At 39.6% G+C, this 22026-nt stretch overlaps 1 protein-coding gene across 3 annotated transcripts; it reads right to left on the bottom strand.

Annotated features, from left to right (window-relative positions):
• Positions 1–2814: 2814 nt before the first annotated feature.
• Positions 2815–7367, bottom strand: MC5R (melanocortin 5 receptor). 3 transcript variants are annotated; one of them, XM_074548090.1, is made up of 2 exons: positions 7121–7367; positions 2815–6287 (listed from the first exon to the last, which is right to left on the bottom strand). In XM_074548090.1, the coding sequence occupies exon 2, from the start codon at positions 6199–6201 to the stop codon at positions 5224–5226; it is 978 nt and encodes a 325-aa protein (XP_074404191.1). In that variant the 5' UTR covers positions 6202–6287; positions 7121–7367; the 3' UTR covers positions 2815–5223. The 3 variants fall into 3 exon arrangements, with proteins under 3 accessions (XP_074404191.1, XP_005486790.2, XP_074404200.1); XM_005486733.4 differs by having other exon boundaries at positions 7113–7366; XM_074548099.1 differs by lacking the exon at positions 7121–7367 and having other exon boundaries at positions 2815–5971; positions 6058–6198.
• Between the last annotated feature and the right edge of the window lie 14659 nt (positions 7368–22026).

Below are 22026 nucleotides of genomic sequence, written 5' to 3' on the forward strand. Positions count from 1 at the left end.
ATGTAGTTTCCATCTAGATCTGGATTATCATTTGCTTATCTGGTCCCCTCTGAGCCAAAAACAATATAATAAGTCTAGGAAAACAACATAATAACAACAAGGTATGAAGATACCAGTAGAGATTAAATGGGCCAGGGCTCTTAGCTGGCAAAGATAAAATTTATAAAAGAATATAGGGGAGTAGGATAATGAATGTCACAAAGGAAATGAATGGGCAGTAATTACTTCTATTCTTTGCAACATAAGGACTGTAGGGCATTGAAGAAAACTTACAAGTAGATGTTTTATAAGAGAAAAAAAAATCATTTTTCCACTCAACATATCTAATTTGTGAAACGAGATGTTGCAGATTAAAATAAAGAGATCCAAGAGTGATTAGGTAAATTTGTGTAAGACCCATTCATTTAGAGCTATTCGTCACAAATCTGTAACTATAACCTCCTGCACAAGAAGTCCCTAAACCACAGCTTCCTGGGAGCTCTGCTCGCATTCCAGAGGATTGCCAGACACAAGTCCAGACTTTACATAATGTCCCTAAAGAGCTGTCCTTTGTTTTGATGAAAACTCTTCGCTCCTTGCTCAGCACAGCTAGTCATGCATTCCTAGGTCTTTTTTAGGCAAGTTACTCAAAAAGAAACTATTGTGGGAATAATGCTTAGGCCATAAGAATTTGACAAATTTACTAGATCTTTAGTTTAACTGGTGTGAGGGGAACTCTGTTCTGTCACACTAATCTGCTACAATTTTCAAAACCTCAAGATGCAAAAAAGTACTTGAGGTTTTTTTCTTCTGCTTCAGATTTTGACTGTTGCTGATTTGTTCACAGGGAGAGGAAATACATGAAAAACACACTGCAGATTGGAAAGCAAATAACAAAAAGCAGAAAGGTTGGAAGAAAAGGAACTATACATTCTCACAGACATTTCATCTGTTGATGTCATTTTTGCTTTTATTTTATAATTGGGAGTGAAAAAACTGGTGTAGACAGGTATGTAGGTGTACACATACACTTCAGACTCTTCTGTCCTGCATGAAGAACAGGAGGATCCAAGGTATACCCACACCTGAGGTTGTAACACAGGCTAAGATTAGAAAAGGAGGGAGAACATCTCACCCGGAGATAAATTAGCAGAGAATCTTGTGCAGGCAGCTCCACCACAGCCTGCATGACTTTCTGACCCCAAGCGAGGATCCCTGTTTCCACGTCCATGTTCCCAAATGTTCTTCACCTGCCTAACAGGAAGGGCACTGTACTTGAAAACCAGCACAGCTGAAGACTGGGACCATCCTCTGCAATTCCTGAATGCAGCAGTGGTCACCATGATTTGGTCTCCTGTGCAAGAAGCTGATGAGCAACAGAGGAAGCATTTGCTGAAAAATAGGCAGGAGAATCCACAAGATGACTTTGGAGTAAAACAGAGTCCTTGAATATTTCAGAGAGCAGACTGTGTGAGGGAGTTGAGTTGTTTTCCCAAAGATTTTAAACCTTTTCTGCCTTCCTAAAGTTTGTGTGTGCAGGAAATTCCTGTGCTTTCTGCGCTTATTTTGCACTTATTTGATCCACAAAAAATGCAACTCCGGTCTCCAGAGAGACATTCTGAGAAGGTGTTCTGAGGGGATAAGCCTAAGAGGTGGGAATGAATGTGCAATCCACTCTCAAAAGGGTTCCACGCTATGTTAGTGGACTGCTGGACACTGGTTGCACAAAGGATGTAGACCTGTAGATTGTAGATTTGAAAACAATCATCCCTTCCAGCTCAGACTCAGTGGCACTGGTACTCAGTAATTAGAGCTTTTTGTGAAAGATTTGTGCCCATTTGGGGAGCAGGATCCTGAAGCCCAGGACCAACTTCTTCCCCAAAGAAGCAATTTTGTTGCTCCATGCAATTATAACCATTTAGTGTTACAGGAGATGCTAAGGGTCTTAGGGAAACTAGTACTTCCTGGAACCTTATTGTGGCCTTGGCATGGAGGCAGGATTCAGATTTTTTCTTTTAATATTCCCCCTGATACTAATCTTCTTTAAATGCAGATGACTTTATAGAAGTTGATCCCACCTGCGACAGGAGGGAGATCAGAATACTTGCTTATTAAGAACTTTTAAATTGTGACACATGAGTTAGAAGCAGTGAAGTGTTCTGTCATCAAAGCAACAGTGGGCAATAAAAATTAGCTTTGGCGCTTTGGGGCAGAAATAGTGTGATTTGAGCTTTCTTTTTGCAGTGACTAAAACTAAACCATAAATGTCTGGCTGGATAAGCAAGAGAAGTGTCATTAACTGCAGGGACATGGTGCAATGACAGTCTAGCAATTAATTTTCCATGGCTGTCCTGTGACAGCAAATTTCCTGCTTACACAATGCGGGCTCGTCCCAGTCTATCACAACACTTTGTGTTTTCCAGGCTCTGACAGATGTGACAGTATGCTAAATGTTCCTTTTATTCTGCAGCTAACTGGAAAAAGAAACAAGTTAAAGCTTGTCATGGTCTCCCAGAGATATGTATTTTATATTCATTACTAGAGTGTAAACAACCTGTTTTGCAAGAAATGTTCTAGGGTGTTTTGAAAATACTTTAATTTCACTTTTAAGTTGTTTCAGCTCCCCACCTTTAAAGCCTATAATGAAGATGTGGTGTTGACACCCAGAGGAACATAGGTATGAGTGTAAATACACTGTATGAGTCTGTAACTCTCATTCAGAATGTTTCTTAAGAAGGCACCTGTTTAAATGAGACGTGAAAGTCTGTAATGCAATATTCCCCTCTGTGAATAATGCAGCAGAAATGTTACATTGAATAACCAGAAATGTGGGAGTTTCCAGCAATCCAGTTTAATAGTTTTTTCATATGTCTGTGTTTAAACATCAAACAGGCTTCAAACAAAACAAAAAAGAGTAATATACAATTCAAGAAAATACCTAAAGCTATTACAGTTTTGGTTTCTCCTTGGTTGATTTACAGTTATGTACAAAACTGTCTTATTTGCAATATCCAGTAATGATTTAATGATTTATTTACATCAGCTGGTGACTTTCACTATGCAGTAGAATGGTCTCCTTTTGTCTTGTATATTCATAGTTGCAAGAGCCAACATTTAGAGGCTATTTATGGATAGGATTAAGAGATGGGCTGAATCAAGGCAAGATTCTCACTACTGACCTCCAGCATTCTCTGAAATCCCATTTTCAGATATAGCTGAAGGAAGATTCTATCCCCTAGTGCACTGATAATCAGTATATCAGTCAGCATAATAAGGGATCTCCACTGAGAATAATATTCCCACTTGTGTCAGAGGGGGATGTATGTAAGCTGGAGGAATAGTAAATTTTAAGCAGACAAAATGTATAACTCTGGTGCTAAAGCTGCACCTTACCTCTCCTGTCAGAAACCTCCTAAGCAAATGAAGACATAAAGTAGGCTCTGAGTATGTGGAGGGGAATACTTTCCAATTTTTCTTATACAAGAGATAAAATTAGAAGGGAAAAAATATAATTTTATCACAATATGCAAACTGTGTCATAGAATCACTGAATAATTTGGGTTGGAAGGCACCTATGGAGGTAATCTGCTCCTAGTAGTTCAAAGCAGGGCCAACTTCAAAGTTAGTCAGCTTTCAATTTAGTGCAGATTTTTCAGGGCCATGTCAAGTTCTAAATATCTCTAAGATGGATTTTGCACAACCACTGAGCACCTGTTCACACATTTGACCATCCTTATGGCAAATAAATTTCCTAAAACCCAATCAGGAATTTCACCTTGAAAATGTAACCTAACACTCATGGAATAAATCATAAACGGTCTACTGATAAACAAGAGTTTTACAGCATATATAAACCAAGTATTACAAGCATTATTCTTCCAGATTTCAGATGGAAGAGTTCATTTTTTCAAGATATATTCAGCTATCTAGTCAGTAGTTTAACACCACTTGGAATCTTTCCATAACTTAAATCACAGCACAAGATATGCACCATTCATGCTCATCAAGAAATATCAAAGTTCCTCCCTCTTTTGTAAGCCCAGATTTTGCACCTTACACAGCTGTTGCAGAACAGCAGATTTATGAAAGCATGACTAGATGCAAACTACTCACACAAAAGGCATGAAGGTTTCAGCTTAGGATCCTCTCAACTAAGAGGAAAACTGTTTGTTTGGGGAACAAAAGTCAGGACTCTGTTATAGCTACATGTACTTGATGTTTCTAAATCCTTTTTTTTGCCATTGCCTGCCATGCCTTTTGATTATCAAACTTGTTTTGTCTCTCCCAACTTGAAAGACGCAATCTGCAGTAACACCAGCTCTTCACATCCAAAAGGGTTTTCTAATGTGTATAGAAAGGCAGCCAGCCACTCAATCTTTCCATCGCCACAAAAATATTACACGAATATCTACAGGCTGTACTCCCTTTGCTTCCCTAGCCCTGACAAATTAAAAAAAAAAAAAAAAAGAAACTAGAATCTGCTCAGTCTTCATATTCAGCCTTAAAATCCACCTGTGGTACATCTTGCTTCACAGTGATTTGAACATATATAGTCATATATGACAAAGTGCTGTATCCAGCCCGGAAAATCTCGTGGAAACATTGGCATCTTACACAATACAGATTTTATTGACAGTAACAGTCATGACTGGAATACAAGACTGCTGATATGTGCATGTATATTGATCAAAACTGCCGACCAAGGTACGTGGAGCTTGATAATTGGAGCTACTTCCCTGATTTTATGTCTTCAGAAGGAAATAGCAAAAAACTTCCATCTTAATTCTGGGCATCAAAATAAACCATGCTTGTTTATATTTAGAAAGATAAATTTTTATTATTTTTTTTTATATCTAGAGAGAGAAATAACACTAAAAGAAGCACACATTGAGAGGCTAGTGGGTTCATTCACATGTCAGAACTCACTCATTGCATTTAGCAGAAATAAAAATAAGGTTTTCCCTGTATAATCCTCTTGCAAATTCCAATCTTCCATAGAGTAAATGAGATTCAAAATATCCTTTATCCTGATAATACAGATGGACTGAGTAGCTCCAACCACCAGCATGAGAGAGGTGTGTGGAGGGAAAGAAATGTAAAATCACATATTTAAAAAGGGTTTCTGATTGCTGTGGGAATCATGACAGCTGAATGGAGAAAATGTTCCATAGGCATTTCACCAGAATTACAGGATGCAGGAAGATGTTGCCTTTCCAGTCTCTTCCCTGGTTTGGTTTTGTTATCTTAATATTTGTTTGATAACCCACAGAGCATTCTCAGGTTATAGCAACAAATTATCTCTTTGAAGGTCTTCCTCATTTCCTGGCTACGAAAGGCGTAGATCAAGGGGTCAATCACCGAGTTGCACATAATGAGGATGAGGTACATGTTGAAGTGAGACATGAAGCAAACACAGTAGAGGTTTTGAGGGCAGGAGATCATCAGGATGAGATGAAGGAAGAATGGAGCCCAGCAAACAATGAAGATGCCAAGAAGCATAGTCAGAGTGATGGCTCCTTTCATGCTGGTTCTTTGACGGACAGAGTTGTACCCAGGCAAAGCAGCGATTTTCTTCACATGAGTACGAGCCAGGAGGAACATATGGATGTACAGTGAGACCATGAGGAACAGCATGGTAAAAAACATAGTGATGAGACAAATGACCACGTAAGTTGATTCATAGTAAAGAATGAAGATAATGCCACAGCCTGTGCAAAAGGTCCAGATGCATGCAATAATGAGCCCTGACCTTTTCACTGTCATGATGTTGTGATAACGCAGGGCGTAGAAGATAGTGATATATCTGTCTACTGCTATAGCCAGCAAACTGCACATGGAAGCCACCACAGATATACAGATCATGGAATCAAAGACATTGTCTATATGACGGACAAAGGCATCTTCCATGATGATGTGTCTATTGTTTATTAAGTATATGGTTATGGTCTCCCAAGCATTAGAGACACTAACCAGCATGTCAGCCACTGCTAAACTGCAAACAAAAAAATACATGGGTGAGTGCAAGTTCTTGTTCTTAACTATTGCACATATAACTAGTATGTTTTCAAGGAGGCTTACAATGCCCAGAGTTAGGAACACCTCAGCTGAGACGACCACTTGCTCACATGGCGATGACTTGCTCTTCGCAGTAGGCACAGTAAAGTTGCTACCAAAGGCACTCAGGTTTAGTTCAGAAACATTGAATTGAGAGGATGTGTTCATCTCTGGGAGCTAACACATTCTGTTCCTTCTGAAGGGCTTGCCAAGGAGTGTGGTAAATGCATTTTCCAAAAGGCAGAAGATCCTGCCTAAAAAAAATATAGCATGAAGATTACAGGCAGAAGTTGACAATAAATACCAGACATTTCTATTTAATTTGGCTTGTACATGTCCCACCACATTCCTTCACTGATTCTAAATTAAACTTTGGTTGGCTCAGAGATTTTCTACCTATCCTTACTGGGAAATTAAAATCACAAACTGATGAAAAGATTCCTGCACTCTTCATTCATAGTTTTGTTTATTCTATCTGGTTCCCTGGAGTACTGCCCCAGAATGTCCTGGAAATTCTGCTGAAAAGCAAACAAAAAGCAGTTTTCCCAGTCCCAGCTCTCAGACCCCAGAAATGCAGGAGGATGTAGCATTACCTCCAGCAGAAACCACTCACTTGAATACAATATAGAGAAGTTTCTATTATTGACACAATAAAGGATTGAACATTTTCAGTAAAAGGTTTAAATGCTTTCCTGACCTTTGTACACTTAATTTTGCATGAACTATATTATAAACAGCTTATCTGTGCAGTGTTAACATGCTCATTTAGAAGCATGGTATTAAACATCTAACCAAGGCAAATCCATACATTTCAGGACACACTAAGGTTACAGAACTGGTATGAGTAGATTTCTTTAGTAAAAGAAGTTTTCTCTTCCAAATCCAGAATATTTTATTCAATGGTTTTCTGGTAATGACAATATTTAGGGAAAGTTGTAAGTCATCACATTTTCAATAAAAGGAATATTTAGAGCTGATTGTCAGTGACTTGTTGCAAATACAAATTCAAAGCATATCATGCTAAACAATTTTCAGTTTCAAAAAGACACATTTTCTTTGCAATCAGGAATTTACTGTACCTATTTACCAGAGCCGCTCCTTCAGCTGCTTTTCCTCGTCTGCAACGTTTCCTCCAGAGAGCCCAAGTTTCAGCCCCCCTGACATCTGGGGCTGGGGACTCCTTGATGGCAAAAGATGAAAAAAAAATAGAGGGAAAGGAATTAGTAAATCCATAGAGTCAAAGCTGACCACCTTTAAATTACTTACTGTGCAACTGCCTTTTTATAGACTCCAAGCAATAATGACTTCAGTACTCAAACTGTGGCTCCTCCTCCCCTTCTTTGCCCCCCTGGACTTCTCTTGCCACAGATCTCACAGCAAAGGCTTGGGTTTTTACCACCATCTAGTGGCCTTCCCCTCTCTTTCTAACTGAACACGGATTCTGATCTGAAATTCATTATGAGCTTTCTATAATATAAAAGGGGGGAAATGGACCAGACGTGCTCCTTTCCTTTGTTTTCTTTGTTGTTCCTAGTACACTGACAATAATTTCATCCTACAAGAGAATTTTAAAAGAGGAGAAAAGACTATTATTGAAGTGGGAGGCTTATTGCTACTATAAGCGTTTTTTCTCATATTCAGCTTTGCTGGGATTTTTTCAGAAATAAGAACCCCACTGTTATAAAACTTAGAGAACATACAGTCAAACCCACCATGCCACTAATAGAAAATATATTTAAATAATTTGTATTGAAACAATTTAACAAATAAGCAGCTGTGTTCTGTGCCCCTTGCTAGAATAGAGATTTCAGAGCAAAAATGGAAGGGGCAGTGTATCATTCCAGGAGCCTGGGCTCCCCAAGATGGATGTGAATTCCCCCAGGGGCCCAAGAGCTGCTAAACTCAGTGCTCAGTATTCCAGTGGCTGAAGTTCCTCTGTGGATCTAGCAGTCAGGCAGCCAATGCTCCTTCTGGGCCTTGCCCAAAAGATGGCAAAATCAGTTGTAGTCCTTAACAAATGGTCTCTGCTTCCAGGCGCGGGCTGGGGAAGGCAAAGCACACACCTTCCTGACACTGCAAATGCCCTTCTCCTGAGCTGATAACCAGACAGGCACCATGCAGGATTTGAAGTTAAATCGACACAGGAAGTCTCCTTCTCCAAGTCACCACTTTTCCAAAAATCAGTGGGTTGAGGTTTTTTCATGGTGGTATAACAGATACAATTGCTTCTTTTTAACCTATTTTCTTAAAGCATCACTGTCGCAGACATCTTTTATGAAGAATCCTTTCCTTAGGATTTTCCCTCCAGAGAAGCTGAGAGGCCTCAGGAACAAAATGTAAACAATGGTTTTCTGCTGCTGTGGAATGTAACAGGTGGATCTATGATTGGCCCATGTTAGATGTTTCTAATTAATGGCCAATTACAACCCAGCTGGTTCAGACAGAGAGTCTGAGACAGAGCCTTTGTTATTCATTCTTTGCTATTCTATTCTTAGCTAGCCTTCTGATGAAATCCTTTCTTCTATTCTTTTAGTATAGTTTTAATGTAATATATATATCATAAAATAATAAATCAAGCCTTCTGAAACATGGAGTCAGATCCTCATCCCTTCCCTCAACCTGAGACCCCTGTGAACACTGTGACACATCACCACCAACAAATCCTAATTTTCCTGTGCCACTTTTGTGTTTTCATTGTTAGCTAAGGTTTATCATTGAAAAGCAGATAAATCCCTATTTCTAATTAATGTACTCCACAGTAGGTTTCTCTGTTGTCACTGCTGACTTCACTCTCTAACCCTTCACTCTAGGGGTGCAGAAACACCTGGGCCATTATATGAAATGTTTTTATGTACAAATAGTCCCTGGACAAAGGGTGACAACGAAAACGGGTTTTTATCATTTTGAGTAAAATGGCTCTTTTAGCATTATAGAGTTGTAGTCAGGAGGTGAACTTTGCCTATCCCTTCTCTCCAGTACTGGAAAGAGAAGTTAAATTATCACAAACTAGAGGTCACAAACTGTGGTCAAATGCAGCTGTTAAATGAGTGCTGCATTTGACCACAGTTTGTGACCTCTAGTTTGTGAGTGGATCATGCCATCTGCTGAGCACACACACTCCCTGCTGTATCTCACCTGTGTGCCAGTTCTGAGCTCTTAGTTCTTTGCTATGACCAAAAGAAAAGAATAGAAAAAGATCATCTGCAGTCCTCTTTCTGTTCTTTAATGTGAAGCATGGTTTTGGTAACAGGTTTTCAGCAAAGTTAACTTACCTTAGCTAACTTTGGTTATCATTTCCATAGCTTTTGATTTTCCCATTGCAGGTCCTGGAAGTCAGATACCTAACAGTAAATTTTACTTGTTCCTGTGCTCTTATATGTAGCAAGAACTGTGCAGACATTGTGCTCTTTCCCCTTCCAATTACTTCTCTTGCAGTACCCAACTTGCTTTTTGTTGTTGTATATCACATTTTCTCTTGTTATGTTCAGTTCATTCCATTTACAAATTGCTCTGTATGTTCAGTTTAACAAAGCTCTTTGCAGGCCAGCTTTACTGCTCTACAAAAGTTTTCAGTGTACCTGGTAGGGCTCAGCAAACCAGTCAATTGCAGGAAATTAATTACTCATCAGACTGGGTGGCTTGGCTGTTATTTCTTAGAGCAATGCCAAGTTTCTTACATAGAAATTATGAATCAGCATTTGGATTCTTGTTCCACAAGCCAGACACTGCAGGTGTAAACCTTGGTAGAATTGCTTATGCTACAACAAAGAAAAAGCTCCTTATTTACAAAACTCACAGAAAAATCACCTGCCTAGGAACTGGGTAGTCATACAGACACATTTTTTTCTTATGTTAGAGCATGAAATGAAAAAAAATACTTCTCTTTTCCACCTCTACCCTCCAAAAAAGTTTTATTATTATATTGCTGCAGTGAGCAGCTCTTTAGTGCTTGCTGTATCTTGACAAGCAGGTAACTGAAGGACACCCAAACAGCAGTGAGTAGAGGCAGTGAGTTATAAAGATTTGAATTAAAGGGCTATGGGAGCAGATCTTTGGATTCTCTGGGGAAGAATTAAAGAACAACTTCCCAGCTGCAGGACTCCTGAACGAACAGGCTTGTTCATGATCTCAATGTTCAGCTCCCTCGACCAAGAAATTTCTTTGGGTTGTAGGAAAAGAGATTGAAAGTGCTACAGAAAGACATCAGTGAATAAAAGAAAGAAGTAAAATAGTATTCTGAGAGAAAAAGAGAAGCCAGGACCTGTCTCAGTCCCATGCTGTTCTTTTCAGCTGTGAAGTGGTTGAGAGAGAGCAGAAGCCACTCCAGATACATATTTGCCTCTCAGGTTTTGTCAGCAACCAGATTGGGAACCATGACAACATTGCTGGCAGAAACAGCCGGGCCCTGCTTGCCATCAGCAGCACCAACAACCCCAGCCAGAATCCCTTTTGCCCTGTGCATCCACTGGAACTACACTGACACGTAGGGCAAGTTACATCACATCCAAACCAGCAGGGAATTGCCATCTGAATGATAACAAGATACTGATTTTATCAATAAATGGATAAATGAGGCCAATGGAAGCACATGTTCCCAAACAAGTTCCTGTAGAAGAGTTGGTTACACTCAGATGCTATCTGCTATTAATCTATGCTAATCTTAACAGATTCAGAGAAGTGTTGGTGGTGTTAATAAAAATTTACCAAACTTGTCTAGCACTAACACATGTAAGAAATTGAATTCCAGTATCCTTCTGCAGCTCTTTTTATCTATTTGATGAAAATTTCACATATTGTTTCACATAACAACTAGGATTGGTGCTCTTGGCCTATTTATAAAATCCCTCTTCTGTCTAATTCTTGTCTATGTTGTCATCAGCAGAATATTTCAAAGTCACAGAGGATCCTTCCAGACTGCTCTAAGAGATAACCTGTGCATGTGCCAAAAGGGAAGATCATGGTCTTCTCTGCATTCAAATCACATAACAAATGTTCTTTAATTTCCAGACTGAGAAAACTATTTGTCCTGGCCTGTGTACTGAGTAGCCTTGTCTGAGCCCCATCAAGGTCCCCACTGTCAGCTCCTCAGCATTACAGTCAGTTAGCCTTTAGTAATGACAGCTAATTCATTGAGATTAAAAAAAAGAAAAAGGCTTTTTTACTCCTTGTCCTGAAATAAAAAAGCTGGATGAAGTGATGACAGACTGTCAGTATTTCAGTCCCCTTATCTGCCCAGGGGATGTCTGAAAGCCTAAAAGTTAAAAGTTTGGCTTGGCAGTAAGCAGTGGCATAGTGAATACTTTGTTTTACCTCATGGCCCTAATCTTCAAATCAACATCTGATCTTTTGTATTTTTTTCAGAAAGAAAAGGAAGTCTGAAAAATGACATCAAAATATAAAGCAATCTGTGCCCTGTTAAGGGTAGGATCAGCCATACTTAGCATGACTACAGTAGCACTTTTGGCCATCAAACCCCTCAGCTGAGTCCTTCAAAATGGTTTGAGATAGGTACCAACTGAGAGTGGCCAGAGACTATCAGTGGTGCTTCTTGCATTAGAGTACAAAGCTGAGAAAGATACAGTATGGTACAAAAGGCATTCAAGATTTATCCTAATAACTGTTGATATCTTACTGTTATTATCGTATTTCTAGAGTCCCATACTTGCAATCATATTTCTAAAGCCTCGTATCTTCTTGGCTGGTTTTCTACCATGCCACTCTCCTCTGCTCTGCAATTCCTCATGACTTCACAAGAACTGCTCCAGGGCTCTCAACCCACCCCCTTTTATCCCAGTTATCCTCACAAGCCACAGCTGCTGCCCAACCAAGGACTTCACAGCTGTAGCTCATTTAGAATAACTGAGACCCACTTATCCAATACATAGATTTTACAGGGGCTCTCAGGGACTCTCACTACAAATAACCTAAAACGGATGATGTTGTAACCAGCCTCCCAAACTGTAAAAGAGCAATAAGAGGTTTAGTAACCATCATTTTTATGTGCCACTAAATGGAGCAATGAATCACCCCCTAGCCTTGTGTTAGAGGATGGGCAGCAGTACAGACCTGGTGAATCAGAAGGGTCAGCTGCAGTCCCCACAAGGCACAGATAACCAGCAGGAGGCTGCAGAAGCTTTCTGACAGAAAAGAGAGATGATTCTATAATGTACAAACAGTCTGGGATAAGGAAAAAACCAAACCAGCAGGTGTTGATTTGATACTTCTTTCTGGAAGGGCTGGTTGAGACCCCAGAGAAGTTTAAAGCCCTTTAAAGGGCCTCAGTAGGTTGGAGAGATAAGCAGAGAAGAACAGTCTGAAATACAACAGAGGCAAATGCGGGGTCCTACTAGCAAAGAGCAAACCTTCCAAACACAGTGCACTGTGCTTAGATCATCCTTCCCCACTTTATTTTAGTACAAAGTATATGCTCAAATCTACTTTATTTGAGTGTAAAGATGCAAGAATTCCTTGGACTGAGTGACAAAATTCTGATATCTGATTTTTTTATAAAGTACTGGTCTAAAGAGATCCCTTGAAAAGCTGCTCACTTCCATCTTCCTTTCCTCCAGATAAGCAGAGGAGCACAGCATGAACCCTTCCCTGGGAGCACTGCACTCCCCATCCTGGCTTGCTTTGAGCAGAGAGCCTTGACAACTCAGTGTCTCTTTGTCCTGTGCTATCTCCCTAGTCAGGTGTTGGCATTTCAGCACAGCATGAACATGGAAAGGTAACAAAGCAGCTGAAGAAAAGCCTCAATTTAATGCACAGTGAGAATTATCCTTAATTCTCCATCTCACAGAGACCTTGCAACACACAGAAAACTGCAGATGCAGTAATGTGTGCATGCTGCTACTGTCAAGGCAATGCAAATGTCTCTGTTCGATGCACATGGTAGCTGAGCATGGATCTATGTGCTACACAGGCAATTTTCAAAAACACCCAGGCTACAATATCAACATTTGTCTCTAGTAGTATTCAGTGCTACCTCTCTGTACTCAAATATAGGTTCTTTCCTCACTCTCTGTTCAGGTTGGCAAAAAATGCAGCTACTTCCTATTTAACGAGGTGTCTAAGTGCAAAAAGAAGAACTAAATAACAGCCATTTAGCTTAGAACTCAAATTCTTTCTGTCAGTCCCTTCCTACACTATGTTTTCTGATCTTTTTGGCAATAAATTCTTGCAATAAACAGTACCTTGTTATGTCAGGATCTTTTTTTAATCCCTGTATCCTAACAGAAAAAAATATTATTTCAGACCTTGAGATTATTTTCCTTCTAGTATTCACCTGCTAAGGAGTGAAAGGGTGGAATATTGCTATGGCTGAAATGAAAGCTGTCAGAATTTAAAGGGTTAAGTTATGTTAGCCAGAAGCAAAGAGACTTGCAGAAAGGAAAGCAGTTCAGTATCAAATCTGAACCCAGAATATCTTCTATACTGCAGTAAGCATTATAGAAGTATGTTTAAGTATACTTAAATCAGTTTACAATAAAACATTGTCCTCAATGGTAAGCTGTTTGCTGACATACAAAAATCAAGTGACTCTCATGGTCCTCCCAGATTCCTGGCATTTAAAATTTAAAGTATCATTAATCCCTCACAAAAGTAGGAAATGTGTCCTGATGTTCTTGGTGTCTGATCCACTATTAAAAGTGAAGCAGAACCTGAGAAAACTCTTGTGATGCTGATTTGCTGAGGATGCTGCTATGATTCACCTTCCTGGCTTTCCTGGGTTTACAAAGTGCCTAGTTACAAAAGATCATACAATCATTTCCTTTGAGCTTGTTTTGAAACATGAATAAAAACTCCTTTCCTTTCTTTCTCCCCACCCAAACACAGAAACACATCATAACACAAGAAACCCCAAATGATTTCAGAGAGAGAACAAGCAAGCTCTGGTTCTGATGAAATTTAACCCTGAGCCAGTGCATGGCTCAATCATTCAGCTAAGAGGGATAGCAGATCTGTGTCTCCAAGAAATCTGCTATTGGATCAGTTGGGAAATCAATTTCTGCAAGAGCTGAGATGGACTATGCAATGGTTACTCAACTAAGTTATATTTCTTCATTCCATCTCCAGTGGCTGATAAATAAAAAGAAAAAAATAATGCTTGGCATCTACAATTTTCATTACTTTTATTGTTGAGCTCCTCATTAATTATAGGGTGGAGGTCAATGCTGGCTAAAGATCACGGCCTTCAAAGTGGTGAATACCTGCATCCTTGTCAAAGTGCTTATTAAAGACATTGAATACCTACCATGCACACCAAATTCAATGGCTAATTGAAAGCAGGCATTGAAATATTTCCATTTGGGGGATGATAGATAAACCCCTGAAACTTCTGGGCAAAAAATTAAGCTTTAATCTTAAGGAAAAATCCTTCCCCCCCCCCCCCCCCCCCCCCCCCCGTGAATCTGTACTTGAGTTACCAGCCTTCATGGCCTCCAGGGCTGACAGAAAACTCCAGCACTCTTCAAGAAATACCCTGGGGAGCTGAGAGGGAGGATACAATTGTGTAGATCCTTCACCAGAACGTGATAGGAGTTTCTGTTCCACCTGCCAATGTAAGACACATTGATGGACCAGCAGTTTGGTACCAGCAAAACAACACAACCCTCTAGCTCTGGAGACTGTCTGTATTCCTTGTACTCTCCTCTGGACATATAAACCCACCAGCAATGTTGTAATTGAGATTTAAACAGCAAGGATTGCCCATGTTAGCGTAACTCCATTAATGTCACATACAGCTACAGAACATGGCTCTGATTCCTAAAACCAAGTATGCTTTTGTTAATATATCCTGGTCTGTCAATGATCAGCTCATACAGAAAATTTCCTGAAAGCAATTAAAGTCTGAATACTTACAGATGCACAGATTTGTAGCTAAGATATAGTCTCTCCAGGGAGAAAAAAAGGTTCAGTGAAAGTAGTAGCTGTGTACTAAATTTATATATATGCAAATATTTTTTTTCAACAGTAAGGGACTAGTTAATCCAAAGATTGAGGTGAATAAGAACAACAAGGCCAAAGAGAACTTGCAAATCTCCTAACTTTTCTCCAGAAAAAAAATTTGCAGGGAGAGCAAGTTCACATGCTCTTATTCAAAAGATGAAACAAAAGGAGCCTCATTTCCAGCAATGAGAAAGAAACTTAGTCAGTATACTCTCAATTTTACAAACAGAATTAATATTGACCTGCAGGATCAACATTATCAAGTTCAATGATACCACCATTTCTGACAAACAGGAAACACAAAGTATACTTCCCAATACAACATGAATTCAGCCTTAACAGTAGGACAGTTGGAGCTTTGTCTTAAGACACAATGAGAAAAAAACTAGAGAAAATCAATTCTCTCTTTGAGAGTGTTTGGCTAATTTGAGGTTTGCAATAAACTAATGTTTTTGATGCTTAGTTAAAATTAACTGTTACTAACGTAGTGACTTATAGCCATGAGAAAACAGAACAGTAACACAAGTAAACAGCCTTCTTTTTCAGGGTTACAAAATTCTATTTTCAGCAGGCTAAGCAAGACTAGGAAAAAAATCACAGTGCTTCTCAGTTATAAATAATACAATTAATTAAAATACAAAGGCAAATGAAAGTTTAATATTACGGCATTTATAAGAGAGATAATTTAATCAACTAATGAAATTTCCACCTCTTCATTAGTCCTTTAAAAGGTAGTAAATTTGTCAGTAACTAGATGCAAGAAGAGTCTCTAAATTATTTTAAGATTATCACAGCAGGTTCACAAAGTGCCAGAAAATAACAAGAAGGCCATGGGAATTGCCTGAGAAGCAATATCCTCTAAAAGTCAGTGGATACAGTGAGAGGAAGTTCAGGACTCCTGTTTCTGTGGAATAGATATATTTTTTTATCCTGATTGTTAGTGCTGGATTTAGCCCAATGTAGATTTTATGCCCTACAGTGGATGATCAGTGTCTGACCTGACACAGAACGGGGTGGACAGGCAATAAGCACTGCCCTAAAGCATGACACTATATAGTTAAGCTATCAAAATTGCTTAAAGAAATTCGAACCAGCTGAATGAGCCTGTGTTGCATCAGAGCTTTGCATCACAGCCAGATTCCTAACAGAGGATCAGAACATTATCTTAACTGCAAATTCAAGCTGCAGCCCCTGCATCCTTTCCAGCTGAGATTCTTGCCAATTTTAACGTTGCAGGCTAATGTGCCAACTACTTGCAATTGTGTTAATAAGGCTTTTTCTTTGTGAATATGTGTACATCACACACAGCCAATAACACCAAAATACATTGCATCTTTATCTTTTAGCCCTGACCATTTTTTTCTATTCTGCCAGTCCACTTTTATTTTATACTTAACTTTTGATTTTGTCTTTCTTGTAGTTGACCTAAGAAAACTTTGATTTTTTTTTTCCCCATAAGACATTTCAGAATAGAATTTTATTAACAGCAGAACGACTACTGCTTTCGAGATTCAGGACATATGTTTGGGTCATTAAGTATTGACTTAAAGGCTAACTCCACCAAAGGAAATCTTTGCCAAACCACAGCCTTAGACACCAAAACCACTCTATTATCTTAAATGCTTCTCAGAAACACATAAAATAAATACAATTGACCTTACTTGTTGATGCGTTTTCTAACAAATTACATCTGTTAGCAGGAATACAGAAGCATTGCAAATGCTTTTTGTATCTACCAAAGCACAGCCCAATAACAAAGGGGCGAGCTCACTCAGATTAGCTGTGGGAGCCTATTAGTAGATGAGGGCAATGAGGTGACCATGCCCAACAGAAGGATGACAATGATACCTGCACTCCTCCTCTCCTGACCCAGAGCAAATCACAGCATTTAGCTGCCTGAAAGACCACATATTTACTTATTTAAGAGGAAGAAGAGTTGAGCCCTCTGATGTTTGTTGCTGTTGTGAATCCAGCGCTGATAAAACACATTTTCCAGGGAAGCAGGCCCATAATATCAGATTCTCCTGTCTCAGAGGAGGGTCCTAATGAATGGCTGCTATTAAAAGATCATGACTTACTACTTGTTTGATCCTCTTCCCTATCCAGAGAGCTCGCTTTGGTGTAGACTCAACAAATAGCATCTCCTACAGTAGTCTCTTGGATGAACAACTACTATTACTTACAAAGGGGGAGGCTTGGAGTTGAAGCCCCTGACTCCAAGGGCACTCAGGCACCACTGGCCTGAGCAAGAGCTTGGGCTCCAAGGCTTTTCAATGAGATGTAGGCATCTCCTTTACTGCTCAAGCCCATGCTTTACAGGGCTAAAATGCAGCTAGTGCTATATTTATTCTACCTTCAATCCCAATCTCAGTGTAACCATGATAGAAAATGTGTCAGATGGAGCACAAAGGTTAAAAACACCAGCTGTAGTAGCTTCTCTTCCTGTCCAGTGTCAAAACTAGGTTTGAAACTGTTGTAAAATAGTTGATAATTGTTAAGCATGTACTGTTAGTTTGGTTATGGTAAAAGGGGTTAAAAGGGTAGTTATAAGAAATGCAGTACTCAACATACCATAATACACCTAAGTAAAGCGCACCACCCCCAGGTGAAATGAGCCAGCCTGGACAGAACTGTAATGGACCAATCAAGAGCCTTCAACCTTCATGCAAATGAAGGATCCAAACAGAAACCAATCCAAAGTGACAAAAAACAGGATAAAAAGGGGCATCTGACCAGTGAATCTGTGCTGCTCAACCTGGAACATTGGGGATATCGCTGCTCAAGAAAACCCAGTGCCGGTGCTGCAGCATCCTCGATGGAAACACTCCTGTTCTGCCCACACTTGAGGCTTTTTTTTTTTCTAATAAATGCCAAAATCACTGTTAGTACTGGGAGTGTGATCCCATTTCTAACACTAGGACACAGAGCAGCACTCACCAAGTGAGCAATGCTGGCAGGGCAGGAGCAAGAGCTGGAACACTCAGCTGTAAATAATATTCCCAAGCCTTGAAGGTTAGGAATGTGCACGATCACGACAGGAAGATCAACTTCCATTTCAGCTCCCACCATCTTATTTAGAACTGAAATATCAATTAGAGAGATGTGACATCTTTGCCAGGAGAGTTTACCCTAGCACACCTGGTTGTACTTGAGCAGGTGGAGATGTTTCTGTGTATAACATCTGTCGTTCTGTCTGTAAATGCAAGGAGCAGTCCAACTACACCTCCAGCAAGTACAGGTGTCCATCTGGGGGTAGGGGGTGGAAATCAGAAACAGACAAGCAAACATTACCACTGATTTTGAAAGTCAAAGTTCTGCAGTTAATGATGATGGCTTTTTACCATCCAATTGCTGTTCTAGCAAATTTTTTCTTTTTTTTTTTCAATTTATGCACCTTATGTAAGATGATAAGAGATAAAGTATTGTATCTATGCCAGGAGCAGACACACATGTTGGGGACCAAATATCACAGGGGGCTGGAGAAAATGCTCAAACAGTGGAACTGGAGCAGAAGGCGGCAAACCCCAGGTGGTACACAATAACTAAAATGTCGCTTACATTTCCCTGTCAGGGGTAAGAAGTTAAAGGAATCCACAGAAATACACTCCACTGCCCCAGATTTCTTTCATTAGTTCAAGTTAAAATGTTATTTCATTAATTGTTTCTGTTACAATTAACATTTGGGAAGCCAGTATCTTCTGCTTGATCCATAAGATGAGTGAGCTTGTTTCTTTGTAATAGTATCAACAAACTAATAGTATTTTGCAAATTCTGAATTTCTTATTAGATTAAATTCTACTATTTGCTTTCAATCAGGAGAAAAGTTTAAGTATACAAGATTGAAATAATTTGTTACCTTTCAAAACCACAAAAGTCACACTGGATTTTACTATTAAAATCCAGTAAAAAAAATAGGAAGATTTTAAGACAAAATTTTCTGAGCAATTGAAGATAGATACAATTGAAGATACCTCTTAATACATCTGCTTTAAGTTGTGAATTAACAGCACATCTAGTTCAACTGTTAATGAGAGAGAAAGCACAGCAACCTATCTTCACACACAGAAATACTGACTGATTTCAGAGAAAGCAATGGAGCTCTCAGAACATCAACAAGACACAGCTTCAGTGAAAATTCCATCCTTCAGCTTTTCACAGGAGCATTCTGCCCAATCTTTAAAGCAATAATGGTAAATTTGGCCACAAGTACTTCAAACCAATTTGCTTTCTAATATGTCTTTTTTCTCTTCAAGGGCATTTTGACCACAGATTAGGAAACTGTAAGTTTTAAGGAACAGATTCAAACAGATGGAAGAGAAATATTGCACTGAAGAGGTTGCTGTGACCTTCAGGTCTGAGCGAAGCCTTGTCCAGAAATTAACTCCTTTTGCCTCTCTGTGTTTCTTCGCTATTATTAAAGGTCGCCTCAGCAGAAGTTACTTGAAGTTGCCTTGGAAAACAGTCATGAAAAATTACTCAAAGGCACATTGAAGTTTTAGGTAAGGTTTGATATCCTTGGGTATATGTGGCGGCCGTTATTGCAGTATAGACTTGTACATTCAGATATTCTCTTAAGTGGTTGCTTGTTTTACTGATGTTGAAGAGGTAATAGAGGCCTTCTTGTTCATTTTAAATTATTCCATTTTAGGGGTTTAACCCCAGCTGGCAACTGGGGTTAAGCACCACACAGCTGCTTGCTTCCAGTAGGACAGGGGAGAGAACCAAGAGAGTAAAAGTGAGAAAATTCATGGGCTGAGGTAACGATAGTTTAGTAGGGAAAGCAAAATACATCCACATGCAAAGCGAGGAATTCAGCCACCACTTCCCAAGGTAATTCACCACATCCCTTTGGTCAGTTAGGGTCAGCTTTCCTGGCGGTGTCCACTGACAAGTCTTTGAACTCCCCCCCCGCCCCCATTCTCCTTGCTGGCAAGGCAGTAGGAGAAGCAAAAAAGGCCTTGACACCATGCAAGTGCTGCTCAGCAATAATGAAAATGTCCCTGAGCTATCAGACTGTTGCAACATACATTCAAAACATGTCCCCATACCTGCTACTATGAAGAAATTAACTCTATCCCAGCCAAAACTAATGCAATAATCCAATTATTTCCTTCTCTGCAACTTCAAGTGGATGTATAAATGTCAAAGAAAAAAATAACTGAATACTTATTTTTTTTCCTCTTAGTTGTCTTTGTTTCTTTCTGAACATGTAATAAAAAGTGATCCAAGTCTGGCCACAAAAACGCTTCTTACAAAGTCAGCAGTGAAAAAAGTCTATTCCTGGGGTTGGAACAGCAGTGAGTAAAGAGGTACCAAGGATAAATTTGCTACAAAACTGCCCACACTACTGAAGTTAACACTGAACCCAGGTAACCAAGTTCCCCAAAAAGTCTGCTTTCTTCTCTAAACTTATCAAAGGTGAAAAACTAAGTGGTACATTTCAAGCAGCTACAGTAATTAGCACCTTTCCATCACGTCTTAATTGCTTCCACAATAACAAGAGTCATAATTATGCTGCACTCCAATTTGCACTTCGTTACACTAATTGCACAGCAACCAAATTTTGAAACTTTAAGTAATTTACTGATAAACAGAATCTTCACTATATTTCACAAGTGTTTAATTGCATTTCAAGGCAGCAAAACATTATTCTGTGTAGCTGTGCTGAAGTAGATCACTGTAATGATTACACATACTCCAGAAGAGATGTGTCTGCAAAAGCTGTGAAAAATCACATTGTGCTACTACTCAGTGAGTGGAGCACAAATATATTATATAAAGGCAGTCACCGGCAATAGTCTTGCCTTTAGCTTTGTAACTCCTAGACTTCTAAACTTGCTCATCTTGCTCTCATGTTACTCCTTGTATTGTAGTACACACTGCTATTCAAATATCCACACGCACAAATAAATTTAGCAGCTAATGGAAATGGCTTTAAATACTCATTATACTTTCAGGATTCTAGGAGGGATCTGATTTTCAAGGACTGCCAAATAGGTCATCTTTTAAAAATCAGATATGTTAATATTAGTTTTAGTAGGGTGCCTTAAGGCATTATTTCTAAAATCAGTAGCTTCTTAAAATTCAACTTTGTTGTACCATGGTGGGTTGGGCCTGACTAGCAACAAAAAATCCAGCCTGACATTTGCCCTACACTCCTGCTGTGGTATCTGAAGAAAATATCAGGAAGGTTAGAAGACTAATGGATCAAGATAATTATATTTTAATAAGAAAAGCAAAAGCGTTGCACACAGGCAAAGCAAAAATAATTAATTCATCACTTCCCATTGGCTACCAGATGTCCAGACTCGTACAGGAAAGGGGGTCCTGGCATCCACAATGATTATTTGGGAAAACAAGCACCATAGCAATCAGGATAACCACAAATGTCTTCTTTTCATCCTCCTTTCCCCCAGATTTCACTGCAGAGCTTGACATCATATCATGTGACCTCCCTTTGGTCAGCTGGGGTCAGCTGGCCCAGCAGTGTCCCCTCACACCTCTTGCCTATCCCCAGCCTGCTGGCCTTTGCAGGAGTGGTTTGGAGAGAAAACCTTGGTGCTGTGATAGCACTGCTCAGCAGTGGCCAAAACAATGGTGTATTATCAAGAGTGGTTTTGTCACAAATGCAAAGCACAGCTTCACTGATACCAGTGTGGCAGCAACAAAGAACAATCAGGTCTTTTTGTTTGTCCTACACACACACAGAAGCCCTTGCTGTCTCTGATGGGCAGTCTGACTCATCCTAAGAAAAGAACATCAGGTGGAAATTGCAGAACTAACTGCCTGGACAGTTGCATAATTAATCCATTCCAGAAACAGAGGAGGTGTGATGATTGATACACATGGTACACATCTGCCTGCAAAAGGTTGTAAAGTGCTACTGGACACTGGGAGAACTGGAAAAACTGGTCTCCTGAGGTTGCAGGCAGCTTGTGGTGGATATTTGCCTTGACAGGGATGTCTTCAGGATACATCCAGCCTGAAGATGCAGAACACAGTTTTGGATGGGTGAGTAGAAGTTCTGAGATCTGATCACATATA

This window comes from Zonotrichia albicollis, chromosome 1 (genome assembly GCF_047830755.1).
Source record: "Zonotrichia albicollis isolate bZonAlb1 chromosome 1, bZonAlb1.hap1, whole genome shotgun sequence".
In the NCBI taxonomy this organism is placed as follows: Eukaryota; Metazoa; Chordata; class Aves; order Passeriformes; family Passerellidae; genus Zonotrichia; species Zonotrichia albicollis.

Coding starts and splice junctions, on each gene's coding strand:
- MC5R (XM_074548090.1), bottom strand. CDS start 6,201: ATGAACACATCCTCTCAATTCAATGTTTCTGAACTAAACCTGAGTGCC.